The sequence below is a fragment of the Ranitomeya imitator genome, chromosome 5 (assembly GCF_032444005.1).
Source record: "Ranitomeya imitator isolate aRanImi1 chromosome 5, aRanImi1.pri, whole genome shotgun sequence".
Classification (NCBI taxonomy): domain Eukaryota; kingdom Metazoa; phylum Chordata; class Amphibia; order Anura; family Dendrobatidae; genus Ranitomeya; species Ranitomeya imitator.
Window position 1 is genome coordinate 442208833 of NC_091286.1, and position 16138 is coordinate 442224970.

The window sequence follows — 16138 nt, forward strand, 5'->3', positions numbered from 1 at the left end:
GGGTGGGATTTTGCGTGGAGCCCCAGATCGAGGGCGATTATCAGTGGTCTTGTATGTCTTCCATTTTCTAATTATTGCTCCCACTGTTGATTTCTTCACTCCAAGCTGGTTGGCTATTGCAGATTCAGTCTTCCCAGCCTGGTGCAGGGCTACAATTTTGTTTCTGGTGTCCTTTGACAGCTCTTTGGTCTTCACCATAGTGGAGTTTGGAGTCAGACTGTTTGAGGGTGTGCACAGGTGTCTTTTTATACTGATAACAAGTTTAAACAGGTGCCATTACTACAGGTAATGAGTGGAGGAAAGAGGAGACTCTTAAAGAAGAAGTTACAGGTCTGTGAGAGCCAGAAATCTTGATTGTTTGTTTCTGACCAAATACTTATTTTCTACCATAATATGCAAAAAAAATGTTAAAAAAACAGACAATGTGATTTTCTGGATTTTTTTTTCTCAGTTTATCTACCATAGTTGAGGTCTACCTATGATGTAAATTACAGACACCTCTCATCTTTTTAAGTGGTGGAACTTGCACTATTGCTGACTGACTAAATACTTTTTTGCCCCACTGTATATACCGGTTGGCACTACTCTGTCTGGTTCCAGCAACTGAGGAATATTGTCTTCTAGGGTGAGCGCCAGTGTGATTTTATATTATTCTTCTAAAAATGTATTTGTAAATGATTTGTTCACACTTAGACATTGCAGTCCATTGAGCACTGTTTTGAGGTTTCTGTCAAAATTTCTGAAAAACTGGATTCCAAAGGTAACTCCAATGGAGCTGCTCACATGAAGGAAGCTAACAGAGTCACTGTCTGACCTCCGTCCAGGGTTACCAGCCATTCAGAAATTCCTGGACAGTTAGTAAACATAGAGCACTTTTTTGCCATGTCAGCAAAAAAATTTGAGGCTAAAGATATTTATATTTTTTTATTGTAATCATTTTACAGTTTACAGTGAATTCAGCTGATGTCTTTCTGTGAAGGGCTGTGTGGGGTGTAGACATGTATTACTAATAATACTAATGATTTATTATGGTTTTCCAATGTGTCTCTAAAAAATATTGTGTGATTTTTGATAAGCTGTCCAAAAAAATATAAAAAGTTAACCTTGCCTCCATCCTGGCAGTATTCGTCTTTTTCAGAAATGTGGCTCTTTCGAGGTTCCCATTGGGAACCAGATTTTAAGGATTTCAATAGAAACTCTGTGTTAGGAGTCGAGTTACCGCCGCTGCATAGAGGGAATCTCAAATGATGTCTGCTGCGGTCTCCCATTCTCCTCCAGCCGCAGTGGCGCCTGCTCAGCAGAGACGTCGGTCCCATCATCTGGCTCAACCTAATATTGTGCACTTGGTTACTGCTGCCTTTCCAGGCTCTGCCTTTGTAGCCAGTACTGATCAGCAGCGAGCAGGCGTTTCAGGGACTAAGTCCTGCTTTTCCCATACTGAGCATGCCCACAGGATGACCTCCCATTGGAGGTCGGGGGTCACACGCTCAGGTCCTGTAGCAGCTCCTTTTGGACCACTAGGAAGGTCCTTGAGTGCTACAGCTATAAAAGGTTCGCATGGCCGCACGGCACTAGTATCAATCTGTATTTGTGTGTGTGTGGAAATATGCCTGTTCTGGTGAAAGCTCCGAATCATTTCCATCCCTAGAGTTGTTGAATGCTCGAGAGTGTTGTACTGTAGCTGTCTAGCGCCAGATAGGGCCATCCAGCACCAGGCACAAAATATACTGCGTCTATCCTGCAGTGACCGCTGCTGCGGAACTGTATGCACTCTGTGCGGCTATCTTTAGTGTCTCCTGACTATCTGTCAGTGTAGGGTGGGAACTCCCATTTGATCCCAGCATCTGACTCAGGGCATGCTCAGCAGGGCCGGCTCCAGGTTTTCATGAGCCCTGGGCGAAAGCGTCCCAGTGGGCCCCTTTAACACTTACCACAATTCATAATGCACTGATACGGCAGAGAAATAAAAGGAATAGTACAATGCCAAAGATTTCACTTACTTCTTACATTACATTACATGAGTGATATCTATTGTACATTCTACATTAGCTCAGAAACCGGACAGTATAGTCCTCTATACAGAATAATTAGCTCCATATATTGCCCTATACAGTATAATAGCCCCATATAGTGCTCCATACAGTATAATTGGCACCACATAGTCCTCTATACAGAATAATGAGCCCCATATAATGCTCCATGCAGTATAATCGGCACCACAGAGTGATCCATACAGAATGAGCCGCATAGATTGCTCCATATGGAATTGACCCCATATAATGCTCCATGCAGTATAGTGAGCCACATATAATTCTCCATACAGTTTATGATTGGCCCCATCTATTGCTCCATATATAATGGGCCTCATATAATGCTCCATACAGTATATGATCGGCCCCATACAGTATACTGAGTCCCATATATTGCTCCATACAGAATGGGCCCATATAATACTCCTTACAGAATGGGTCCCATATAATGCTCCAAAAATAATTGACCCCATATAATGCTCCATATATAATTGGCCATATAAAATGCTCCATATATAATTAGTCCCATAAGATGATTCATATATTATTGGCCCCATATACTGCTCCAAATGTAATTGGCCCCATATACTGCTCCATATTGAATTGGCCCCATAAGATGCTCCATATTAAATTGGCCCCATATAATGCTCCCTATAGAATTGGCTTCATAAGATGCTCCCTATATTATTAGCCCCATAAGATACTCCATATAGAATTAGCCCCATATAATGCTCCATATATGGGTCCGTTCTGATGCTCCCCATATATTGCTCCAAATATTAAAAATAAAAAAAGGAAATACTCACCTCTCTTTGCTTGACACTGCTCTGCTCTGGACTGCTCACCATCGGCGTCTTCCTGCTCTCTGTGCTGCGACTGCTCAGGCAGAGGGAATGCACTGGTGATGTCATCGCGCCTTCTGACCTGAATGTCACAGTCAGAGGATGGAAGATGATGCAGTGCTGGAACTGGGAGAGGTAAGTATCGCAAGTGCCGGGGCCCGAAGCAGGTGGGGGGTCCACTCACAGGGGCCGGCACTATAGCACGCCAGTGTCCCCGACGGCGAGTGAGCCCCCTGCCTGCTCAGGCCCCCGGCACTTGCCCGGGTGCTGACGCCGGCCCTGGTCCTCAGGCGCGGGTTTAAAAGCCATCGAGGGTCATAGCGGGATCAACCACCAGCATAGTGGGGGTGAGTTGCAGGGATCCCACTGGTATGCATTTGCTGCGCCCTGTGAATGCTAACAGGGCACAGCGTTATCTTTAATCCCGGAAACTCTGTGAAGCAACAGAGTTCGCTCTTATACAGACCGGGTGACGGAACCCGTGTCTATTCAGGCGTAGTACCGCCATATAGTGCCGCCATTTACTAGCACAGCGGGTTCCACTCCTGCACCATGGACCCCAGGCTGCGAATGCACCTATACTATCTCTGTATTTACTCGGTGCGTTCTGCCAGCCCTAACATTCTGGCAACACTCATAGTAGAGCACTATATAAAAGTGAACCTAACCTAAGTTGTATATCAGCCGATCTCGTATATAGTACACCAATCTATTTTTTATGACCAACCCAAAGGCCAAAATTATTAATTTAAAGCACACATCCAATTATAGGAAACATGAGATATGTCTCTGTCTTTTCTCAGCTTCATCAATGGGTTTTTGTACAGTAGATGGATATCACCTGGCAAATATTGGCCTTACTCACACATAAGTATTGGGTTAGTGTTTCATCAGTTTTTGAAGAGACTGCATATATTTAGTTTCCTACTGTACTGATGAAACTGTTTTCAGCTGACTGTTCAGTCAGGCAACTGATCACCATTCATCTTATAGCTCGTTTATTGCTAGTTTTAGTCTTATCTGTAATATTAGGGATTTGCATGTAATTAAGCATACTGTATGATATGAGAATCCTAGAATCTATTAATTGTTAGAAACATACTCCATTTTTTGAAACTCTTCTATGAGATCGGATTTCTGGCCTGGAGACATTCTTGCAAAAATGGCACCGTTCAGCAATAACTGTTTGAGAACAAGAGGAAATAGAATAATATGATCGAAATTGGAAATATATGTTGAATAAATGAAAACATATTGGTTATGCAATAGAGAATATTCCGTACAAACTGAAATCAATGAAGCATCAAAATGAATTTTGAAATAAAAGAGCACACATATCGACTGCACCAAGTCTTATTGTATGGCCAGGGTCAGATAAGCATATGGCATCCAATACGAGAGCATCAGATGAGATATGCTAATGACCCTCAGCTCCAGCTCTGCTACGAGCGGGAGGAGAGTGTCATGCGTCTGTGCTCCAAGCATCTCGCACATAGAGGATCGAAGCACAGCTGCAGTGGAGGCGGAGAAATTAATTTCTCCATCTCCTCCATTGCCGGGGATGATATCCGAGTGACGTGCGCTGTCTCACTCGCACCCATAGGCTTATATGGGTGCGAGTGAGCTGAGACTCGGCAGAGTGTCGGTGACAATCACAGCATGCTGCGATTTCACTCGCATGTACAATACGTCCGAGGAAAAAAACGTTGATGGGAGCTGCCCCATAGATGAATACTGGTCCAAGTGCTATGCGATTTTTTTTATAGCATTGCGCTCGTCCTTATTCCTCGCACGTGTGACCCCGGTCTATTAACTATATCCCACTCTGCCCATGAGGATCAGATACTCTGTTGAACAGGAATAGCAGGAATAACATAGGCATGGCCAATGGAAAATCCAGGCACAAGTATAGCGAGAGTTAGATAAACCATTGCAAGTACTCAATTATTAAACAATACCTTTGGCAATAAGCTATAGAAGTGTTCCACTATAACCTGGTAGGCATTTCCAGTCATGGCAAAACAATAGATGGTATCTTGTTTTGATTTATCACATTTATCAACTTCAATAACCTGAAGGTAAATTAAATTTATGGTCAGGAAATAAGAACATTTTATTTTTGTTTACATATCAGTAATTATTACTAAAATCATAAATTAATTTTAATTAATAAAATGTTTTCATTAGGCCAAATTCATATGACCGTATAGCTGAATCTTACAGTCTGTGCTACAGTTGCAATTCCTGCTGTAACCACAGGTTTCCTGATATAAATGAACAGCCTCATAAGTATGTATGACACTGTTAGTTTGGTGAGGTGTCCTACAGCCTCCCTGAAAAATGCAGATATAAAATGGAGCATAAAATACAGCCTCCATTTGATGTGTGAATTTCGTGTTAGAGTATATATTAAGAAGTAGCAGAAAGCCACACCATTAACCCCTCTGTGACCTTAGACGTACTATCCCGTCGAGGTGCCCTGGGCTTATCTGACCCTGGACGGGATAGTACGTCATAGCCGATCGGCCGCGCTCACGGGGGGAGCGCGGCCGATCGCGGCCGGGTGTCAGCTGCTTATCGCAGCTGACATCCGGCACTATGTGCCAGGAGCGGTCACGGACCGCCCCCGGCACATTAACCCCTGGCACACCGCGATCAAAGATGATCGCGATGTGCCGGCGGTGCAGGGAAGCACCGCGCAGGGAGGGGGCTCCCTGCGGGCTTCCCTGAGCCCCCCGCAGCAACGCGATGTGATCGCGTTGCTGCGAGGGTCTCCTCACCTCCCTCCCTGCTCGAGCCCCGGATCCAAGATGGCCGCGGATCCGGGTCCTGCAGGGAGGGAGGTGGCTTCACAGAGCCTGCTCAGAGCAGGCACTGTGAAGGCTGCAGCGCTGCATGTCAGATCAGTGATCTGACAGAGTGCTGTGCAAACTGTCAGATCACTGATCTGTGATGTCCCCCCCTGGGACAAAGTAAAAAAGTAAAAAAAAAATTTTCCAAATGTGTAAAAAAAATAAAAAAAAATATTCCAAAATAATGAAAAAAAAAAAAAAATATTATTCCCATAAATACATTTCTTCATCTAAATAAAAAAAAAAACAATAAAAGTACACATATTTAGTATCGCCGCGTCCGTAACGACCCGACCTATAAAACTGTCCCACTAGTTAACCCCTTCAGTAAACACCGTAAGAAAAAAAAAAAAAAAACGAGGCAAAAAACAACGCTTTATTATCATACCGCCGAACAAAAAGTGGAATAACACGCGATCAAAAGGACAGATATAAATAACCATGGTACCGCTGAAAGCGTCATATTGTCCCGCAAAAAAAGAGCCGCCATACAGCATCATCAGCAAAAAAATAAAAAAGTTATAGTCCTGAGAATAAAGCGATGCAAAAATAATTATTTTTTCTGTAAAATAGTTTTTATCGTATAAAAGCACCAAACCATAAAAAAATGATATAAATGAGGTATCGCTGTAATCGTACTGACCCGAAGAATAAAACTGATTTATCAATTTTACCAAACGCGGAACGGTATAAACGCCTCCCCCAATAGAAATTCATGAATAGCTGGCTTTTGGTCATTCTTCCTCACAAAAATCGGAATAAAAAGCGATAAAAAAATGTCACGTGCCCAAAAATGTTTTCAATAAAAACGTCAACTCGTCCCGCAAAAAACAAGACCTCACATGACTCTGTGGACCAAAATATGGAAAAATTATAGCTCTCAAAATGTGGTATTGCAAAAAATATTTTTTGCAATAAAAAGGGTCTTTCAGTGTGTGACGGCTGCCAATCATAAAAATCCGCTAAAAAACTCGCTATAAAAGTAAATCAAACCCCCCTTCATCACCCCCTTAGTTAGGGAAAAATAAAAAAAAATGTATTTATTTCCATTTTCCCATTATGGCTAGGGTTAGGGCTAGGATTAGGGTTAGGGTTAGGGCTAGGGTTAGGGCTAGGGTTAGGGCTAGGGCTAGGGTTAGGGCTAGGGTTAGGGCTAGGGTTAGGGCTAGGGTTAGGGTTAGGGCTAGGGTTAGGGCTAGGGTTAGGGCTAGGGTTAGGGCTAGGGTTAGGGCTAGGGTTAGGGTTAGGGCTAGGGTTAGGGCTAGGGTTAGGGTTAGGGCTAGGGTTAGGGCTAGGGCTAGGGTTAGGGTTAGGGCTAGGGTTAGGGTTAGGGCTAGGGTTAGGGCTAGGGTTAGGGCTAGGGTTAGGGTTGGGTCTACAGTTAGGGTTGGGGCTAAAGTTAGGGTTAGGGTTTAGATTACATTTACAGTTGGGAATAGGGTTGGGATTAGGGTTAGGGGTGTGTCAGGGTTAGAGGTGTGGTTAGGGTTACCGTTGGAATTAGGGTTAGGGGTGTGTTTGGATTAGGGTTTCAGTTATAATTGGGGGGTTTCCACTGTTTCGGCACATCAGGGGCTCTCCAAACACGACATGGCGTCCGATCTCAATTCCAGCCAATTCTGCGTTGAAAAAGTAAAATTGTGCTCCTTCCCTTCCGAGCTCTCCTGTGTGCCCAAACAGGGGTTTACCCCAACATATGGGGTATCAGCGTACTCAGGACAAATTGGACAACAACTTTTGTGGACCAATTTCTCCTGTTACCCTTGGGAAAATACAAAACTGGGGGCTAAAAAATAATTTTTGTGGGAAAACAAAAAGATTTTTTATTTTCACGGCTCTGCGTTATAAACTGTAGTGAAACACTTGGGGGTTCAAAGTTCTCACAACACATCTAGATAAGTTCATTGAGGGGTCTAGTTTCCAATATGGGGTCACTTGTGGGGGGTTTCTACTGTTTAGGTACATTAGGGGCTCTGCAAACGCAATGTGACGCCTGCAGACCAATCCATCTAAGTCTGCATTCCAAATGATGCTCCTTCCCTTCCGAGCCCTCCCATGCGCCCAAACGGTGGTTCCCCCCCCACATATCGGGTATCAGCGTACTCAGGACAAATTGGACAACAACATTTAGGGTCCAATTTCTCCTGCTAACCTTGGAAAAATACAAAACTGGGGGCTAAAATATAATTTTTGTGGAAAAAAAAATATTTTTTATTTGCATGGCTCTGCGTTATAAACTGTAGTGAAATACTTGGGGGATCAAAGCTCTCACAACACATCAAGATGAGTTCCTTAGGGGGTCTACTTTCCAAAATGGTGTCACTTGTGGGGGGTTTCTACTGTTTAGGTACATTAGGGGCTCTGCAAACGCAATGTGACGCCTGCAGACCATTCCATCTAAGTCTGCATTCCAAATGGCGCTCCTTCCCTTCCGAACCCTCCCATGCGCCCAAACGGTGGTTCCCCCCCACATATGGGGTATCAGCGTACTCAGGACAAATTGGACAACAACTTTTGGGGTCCAATTTCTCCTGTTACCCTAGGGAAAATACAAAACTGGGGGCTAAAAAATAATTTTTGTGGGAAAAAAATTTTGTTTTATTTTTATGGCTCTGCATTATAAACTTCTGTGAAGCCCTTGGTGGGTCAAAGTGCTCACCACACATCCAGATAAGTTCCTTAGGGGGTCTACTTTCCAAAATGGTGTCACTTGTGGGGGGTTTCAATGTTTAGGCACATCAGTGGCTCTCCAAACGCAACATGGCGTCCCATCTCAATTCCTGTCAATTTTGCATTGAAAAGTCAAACGGCGCTCCTTCCCTTCCGAGCTCTCCCATGCGCCCAAACAGTGGTTTACTGCCACATATGGGGTATCAGCGTACTCGGGACAAATTGGACAACAACTTTTGAGGTCCAATTTCTTCTCTTACCCTTGGAAAAATAAAAAATTGGGGGCAAAAATATAATTTTTGTGAAAAAATATGATTTTTTATTTTTACGGTTCTGCATTATAAACTTCTGTGAAGCACTTGGTGGGTCAAAGTGCTCACCACACATCCAGATAAGTTCCTTAGGGGGTCTACTTTCCAAAATGGTGTCACTTGTGGGGGGTTTCAATGTTTAGGCACATCAGTGGCTCTCCAAACGCAACATGGCGTCCCATCTCAATTTCTGTCAATTTTGCATTGAAAAGTCAAACTGCGCTCCTTCCCTTCCGAGCTCTCCCATGCGCCCAAACAGTGGTTTACTGCCACATATGGGGTATCAGCGTACTCAGGACAAATTGGACAACAACTTTTGAGGTCCAATTTCTTCTCTTACCCTTGGAAAAATAAAAAATTGGGGGCAAAAATATAATTTTTGTGAAAAAATATGATTTTTTATTTTTACGGTTCTGCATTATAAACTTCTGTGAAGCACTTGGTGGGTCAAAGTGCTCACCACACATCCAGATAAGTTCCTTAGGGGGTCTACTTTCCAAAATGGTGTCACTTGTGGGGGGTTTCAATGTTTAGGCACATCAGTGGCTCTCCAAACGCAACATGGCGTCCCATCTCAATTCCTGTCAATTTTGCATTGAAAAGTCAAATAGCGCTCCTTCCCTTCCGAGCTCTCCCATGCGCCCAAACAGTGGTTTACTGCCACATATGGGGTATCAGCGTACTCAGGACAAATTGGACAACAACTTTTTGGGTCCAATTTCTCCTGTTACCCTTGGTAAAATAAAACAAATTGGAGCTGAAGTAAATTTTTTGTGTAAAAAAGTTAAATGTTCATTTTTATTTAAACATTCCAAAAATTCCTATTAAACACCTGAAGGGTTAATAAACTTCTTGAGTGTGGTTTTGAGCACCTTGAGGGGTGCAGTTTTTAGAATGGTGTCACACTTGGGCATTTTCTATCATATAGACCCCTCAAAATGACTTCAAATGAGACGTGGTCCCTAAAAAAAAATGGTGTTGTAAAAATGAGAAATTGCTGGTCAACTTTTAACCCTTATAACTCCCTAACAAAAAAAAAAATTGGTTCCAAAATTATGCTGATGTAAAGGAGACATGTGGGAAATGTTACTTATTAAGTATTTTGTGTGACATATCTCTGTGATTTAATTGCATAAAAATTCAAAGTTTGAAAATTGCGAAATTTTCAAAATTTTCGCCAAATTTCCGTTTTTTTCACAAATAAACGCAGGTACTATCAAAGAAATTTTACCACTATCATGAAGTACAATATGTCACGAGAAAACAATGTCAGAATCACCAGGATCCGTTGAAGCGTTTCGGAGTTATAACCTCATAAAGGGACAGTGGTCAGAATTGTAAAAATTGGCCTGGTCATTAACGTGCAAACCACCCTTGGGGGTAAAGGGGTTAATTTATTGCTAAAACAATAGCAAAAACATGCAGTGCGTGCAGTAGTCGGGTGCAGTCATAGGCAACTAAGGTGCCCGTGTTAATAAACTAAATATGGGCCCTTGTTCTGCTCCCATACCTACAACTTATGTAGTCTTACACTCTGAAGGCTCAGTCAGATGGCTGTATAACACGGATGACGATCACTTCACAGTGCATGGACTGGTCGACATCTCTCCTGACCCAAGAGCGACAGCTGCATAGAGATTCAGCCTGTCATGCTCGGGTCAGAAAAGCCGCTGGCCAGTCCAAGCATTGCAGTGCCATCGTCATCCGTATTATACAGCCATCTGACTGGGCCCTAACAATAGTAGATATAATTGATATTAATATTTGCTATATAGCTCCATCATGGATCCAAGGGAATGTAGTATTTTTTTGTAATTTTTTTTTGCATTTAGAAATCTAGTGGTAGTATACAAAACACAGAACTTATGTAAGAAGCAAATTTTGTTTTGCTTTCCTAAGATTCATCTGATTCAGTAGAAAAAAACTAATTAAGCAAATTATAATAACACATTCTACACTTCAAACTCTGTTCACACTTGTATTGATATGCTTGTCTCACAATAATTTATTCTTAAAGGGAATCTGCCACACCCCAAACTGTTTATATGTGCATGTGGCTCTTTCAAAGACAAGTCCAGCAATACCTTCACATGGCCAGTTCATTTCTCAACTACTTAAGAAGTCTGTGCTGGGCAGAGAATTGAACTGAAGTGACAGAGGCTCCAGATCTACAAGTAGTTGTTCAACCTCATTTACTTATCAATTGAAACACTGATTTGTCAGTAAGGCCAGGGTCAAACTTGCGTGTGCATTGCGAGAAACGCGCATGACTCTCGCATCAATACCAAGCACTGCTGCTGGTACTTGGGACCAGAGTGCGAAGCTGCGCGTATTTCTATGCAGTTGAACTCTCTGGTCTGAACTGCAGGTGGCAGTGCACGGGTATTGATGCGAGAGACTCGCGCAAGTTTCTCACATTGCACACGCAAGTGTGACACCGGCCTAAGGGAGAGGAATGTCGGAGATTGACAGCGGTATTTAACTAGTTAACAGCTGTGGGTGGATCATGATTCCACCTGCGGCTGATAAAGACACATGTCAGCTGTTCAAAACAGCTGACATGTGCCAAAAAAGATGTGGCCTCAGCGCCAGAGCCCACATTAAAGGGAAGGAGTCTGATATCGGCATACTATTACACCCCATGTCGGAAAGGGGTTAAGCGCATATTAATTACATAACTGTACAATGCATATGTTTTGGTAAAGAGCTAAAATTCCAAAACTTGTGTCAATGTCTAAATATTTCTGGATCTTAGGGTACCGTCACACTAAGCGATGCTGCAGCGATACCGACAACGATGTCGATCACTGCAGCGTCGCTGATTGGTCGCTGGAGAGCTGTCACACAGACAGCTCTCCAGCGACCAATGATCCCAAGGTCCCCGGTAACCAGGGTAAACATCGGGTTACTAAGCGCAGGGCCACGCTTAGTAACCCGATGTTTACCCTGGCTACCAGCGTAAACGTTAAAAAAACAAACACTACATACTTACCTTCAGCTGTCTGTCCTCCGGCGCTCTGCTTTCCTCTACACTGTCAGCGCCGGTCAGCCGGAAAGCAGAGCGGTGACGTCACCGCTGTGCTTTCCGGCTGGCCGGCGCTGACACAGGATGCAGGAGGAGTGCAGAGAAGCAGAGCGCCGGGGACAGACAGCTGAAGGTAAGTATGTAGTGTTTGTTTTTTTAACGTTTACGCTGGTAACCAGGGTAAACATCGGGTTACTAAGCGCGGCCCTGCGCTTAGTAACCCGATGTTTACCCTGGTTACCAGTGAAGACATCGCTGGATCGGCGTCACACACGCCAATCCAGCGATGTCAACGGGAGATCCAGCGACGAAATAAAGTGCTGGACTTTCCTCAGCGACCAACGATCTCCCAGCAGGGGCCTGATCGTTGGTCGCTGTCACACATAACGATCTCCTTAACGATATCGTTGCTACATCACAAAAAGCAACGATATCGTTAACGATATCGTTATGTGTGAAGGTACCTTGACTATATATATAGGTAACACAAGATAATGACTCACAATGCATCAGCCTGATAACACGTCACAGAAGGTCATGTTACTTAAGAAGATTAAGTTAACTTAGCACAAGTCATTGACCGATGTCAAGTGAGGTGTTGAATTACACTTTTTTTGTTCCACTACAGTATATTCCAGTGCTTTGCTATCTGTATCATGATAAACATTGCTACACATGTGAATATATAATGAAAAAAAATTTGGGAACATCTATAATGTCTTACAGTAATTTCTTTATCGTCTGCATTTTCCATATGTCTCCATGTAATGGATGCAGGGCAGCTCTCAGTTGGCTCACATGCTTCGATTAAAATCACATTGGTATATATTTGGACAATGCCTGAATTTCTTGCAACAGTTATGGCTGTCTGAAGGTTATCACCTTTAGTAGGAAAATATAACAAGGAATAACAATTATATTTCTTATTGTGAGTCTTTTCTATGGTCCCCCTTACTTAATCATATTACTAAGCTGGTAGCCATATTTAAAGTCTATATTTCGACCACAATAGCTTGGCCCCTACAACATTACTTTTGATCTGAACCTATGCCTCCATAGTTCTCCTCCCATCACCTTTAATAGTTTGTGTGATTATACCTGTAATCATAACAGGCCGAATTAATGCATTGGTTATTTCCTTTAAAGCTGGAATAGTCTCAGGTTTCAATCGATTTTCTAGTATCAGAAGACCAAGAAATAAAAGGTCTGATTCCACATCCTCCCTTAAAATAAATAAAATGGAGAACACTGATGTGACAAGTCAGTAACACATATTAATCTAATGCAAAGTACAGGCTACATATAGGACAAAATATACATGTATTTTGGATAGATCTGGAAATATAAATTACAATGTGCAGTTATTGTATTTGGACTTTGTAATTGATAGAAGACTTCCGTATGTCAGTCTGAAACATTGCAGCAAGCAGCAAATACAACATCTACAAAGTAATTTCCAATTAATAAGATATTCAACTATTAATACTTACCTTGTGTAACTTTCTGTGTCCATATCCTTTGTAAATTGTATTATTTTATACGCCAGTCCTATCACTCTGAAGCCCTGGGTTGTATATAACTGGAGCTCACTGCAAAAATTTTCAGGGACTGAGAAAATGAACAAAATTACAAACCATCCAATTTTTTGCTCAGCTACTTATTACAGTTAACAATAAAACTTATAGAGGATTTTCAGTTAAAATAATATTTAGATACATCTGATATTAGATACATCTGATATTTATCAAAGAACCTTTTAAACACTAAGGGTACTGTCACACTGAAACGACGCTGCAGCGATACGACAACGATGTCGATCGCTGCAGCGACGCTGTTTGGTCGCTGGAGAGCTGTCACACAGACAGCTCTCCAGCGACCAACGATCCCGAAGTCCCCTGGTAACCAGGGTAAACATCGGGTTACTAAGCACAGGGCCGCGCCTAGTAACCCGATGTTTACCCTGGTTACCAGCGTAAACGTAAAAAAAAACAAACATTACATACTTACATTCCGTGTCTGTCCTCCGGCGCTCTGCTTTCCTCTGCACTGTCAGCGCCGGTCAGCCGTAAAGCAGAGCGGTGACGTCACCGCTGTGCTTTCTGGCTGGCCGGCGCTGACACAGGATGCAGGAAAAGTGCAGAGAAGCACAGCGGAGGACAGACAGCGGAATGTAAGTATGTAGTGTTTTTTTTTTTACGTTTTCGCTGGTAACCAGGGTAAACATCGGGTTGCTAAGCGCGGCCCTGCGCTTAGTAACCCGATGTTTACCCTGGTTACCAGTGAAGACATCGCTGAATCGGTGTCACACACGCCGATTCAGAGATGTCAGCGGGAGATCCAGCGACGAAATAAAGTTTCAGACGATCTGCTACGACGTACGATTCTCAGCGGGGTCCCTGATCGCAGTAGCGTGTCAGACACAGCGAGATCGTAACGATATCGCTGGAACGTCACGGATCGTGCCGTCCTAGCGATCAAAGTGCCACTGTGTGACGGTACCCTAATGTGATGTCACAATTACCACTTCCCAGGTGATACATTAGAAGATGCAGTTGTCATGCCTGGCGATCTGCATGTTCTATGTTAATCAGATCTTCAGATTTACAAATTAAGGCTGGGGTCACACTAGCGATGAATACAGACGAGTGCTATGCAATAAAACATCGCATAGCACTCGGTCCAGTATTCATCTATGGGGCAGCTTACATCAGTGTTTTTTTTTCTTGGTTTTTTCAATGTGCGAGTGAATGCTGCGATTGTCACCGACACTCGGCCGAGTCTTGGCTCACTCGCACCCATATAAGGCTAGTTTCACATTTGCTTTAGAACCTGCAGCGTTTAATCCGCAACCGCAAATGCCGGAAAAACTGCATTGAAACGCATACAAACGCAGCGGTTTTTAGACGCTTACGTTAACGCATGCGTTTAAAAATGCAGCGTTTTCACGCTTTTCCATGCGTTTTGCATGCGTTTGCGTTTTCTGTATACATGGTGAAAAATTTAACAGGAACACATTCTAGATAAACAGACAATGCCAATGGGACTACAGTGGGCGTGTATAATGGGATATCTATATATGGACCCTAGGACTGCTGAAATCTTCACAGTTTGCTACGGTATCCTGTGTCATGATGGATCTTTGCATGGAGAGCTTTTATTTCAACCTGGATTTAAGCATCAAGCTGTTTCTTGCCTGTGCGTTTGCTTGGGAGCAACAAAGAAATAGAGAACGACAGAGAAGGAAATGGCGTCGGCGTTTTTGGAGACACCCCATTATTGAACTCCAGGAGAGACGTGGAGCCTATCACACGCTATATGGTGAGCTTAATGCCAACCCGGACAAATTCCCGGAATATACCAGGATGTCTCAAGACTCTTTCCTGGAATTGCTTGGTCATGTCCAAGGAGCCATCCGGAGACAGGACACCCAGCTCCGTAGAGCGATTCCAGCAGAAGAACGTCTCCTGGTCACATTAAGGTACGTAATAATTCTAAACAAATGCCAGTCATAATTGTTATTGGTCTGCCATGTATTAATTCTATTTTCCTTTATGTGTTTAGCTAAACACCGCCATAAATTGAATTAATTGTAATATTTATTTTTTTTATTGCAGATTTCTGGCAACCGGAGAGAGCTTATTATCTCTCCACTTTCAGTACCAGCTTAGAATTTCCACCCTGTCTGGAATAGTTGCGGACACCTGCCGGGTTTTGTGGAATGTTCTCCGGGATGAGTTTATACCCCTACCCATGGAGGACATGTGGATTGAAATTACAGAAAAATTCTGGAGTGTGTGTGATTTCTCCAACTGTTTGGGAGCGGTGGATGGAAAGCACATACGCATTATCAAACCCGCCAGAACTGGATCGGAGTACTTCAACTGCAAAAAATATTTTCAGTTGTGCTCATGGCAATAGCAGAAGTGGACTGTCGCTTCATCGCCGTGGACATTGGAGCTTTTGGCCATGGCAACGACTCACAGACTTTCAAGAACTCTGATATGGGCCGACGTTTGTATGGAAGAAATGTTAATTTTCCACTGCCACGACCTCTCCCCAACACTCAAGGCCCACCGATGCCATTTTTTATGGTTGGGGATGAGGCCTTTCAGATGTGTGAAAACCTACTGAAGCCATATTCCAGTCAAGACTTGAACCACACTAAAAGGATTTATAACTACAGACTGACCAGGGCCCGAAGAACAGTAGAGTGTACCTTTGGGATTCTAGTCTCAAAATGGCACATTCTTGCGACAGCCATTAATCAAAAAATGGAGACAGTCAATGAGGTGGTCAAAGCCTGTGTGGTTCTCCACAATTACATAATGGCTAAGGAGCGACCCGACATTGAACTGGATGAAACAGTTGCAAACCCATTGCTAGATTACCAGCATCACCCGCTGCGGTC

General features: G+C 43.2%; 1 protein-coding gene across 2 annotated transcripts in view; it reads right to left on the reverse strand.

The window, feature by feature from the left end:
• LOC138638126 (probable cation-transporting ATPase 13A4) overlaps positions 1-16138 on the reverse strand; it is a 355111-nt gene that overhangs the window by 108122 nt on the left and 230851 nt on the right. For both annotated transcript variants that reach the window (XM_069727157.1, XM_069727156.1), the window contains exons 17-21: positions 13221-13338; positions 12829-12953; positions 12455-12612; positions 4831-4944; positions 3975-4054 (exon numbers count right to left, since the gene is read on the reverse strand). In XM_069727157.1, the coding sequence (XP_069583258.1) occupies positions 3975-4054; positions 4831-4944; positions 12455-12612; positions 12829-12953; positions 13221-13338 (595 nt within the window). The remainder of the gene's footprint in view (positions 1-3974; positions 4055-4830; positions 4945-12454; positions 12613-12828; positions 12954-13220; positions 13339-16138) is intronic.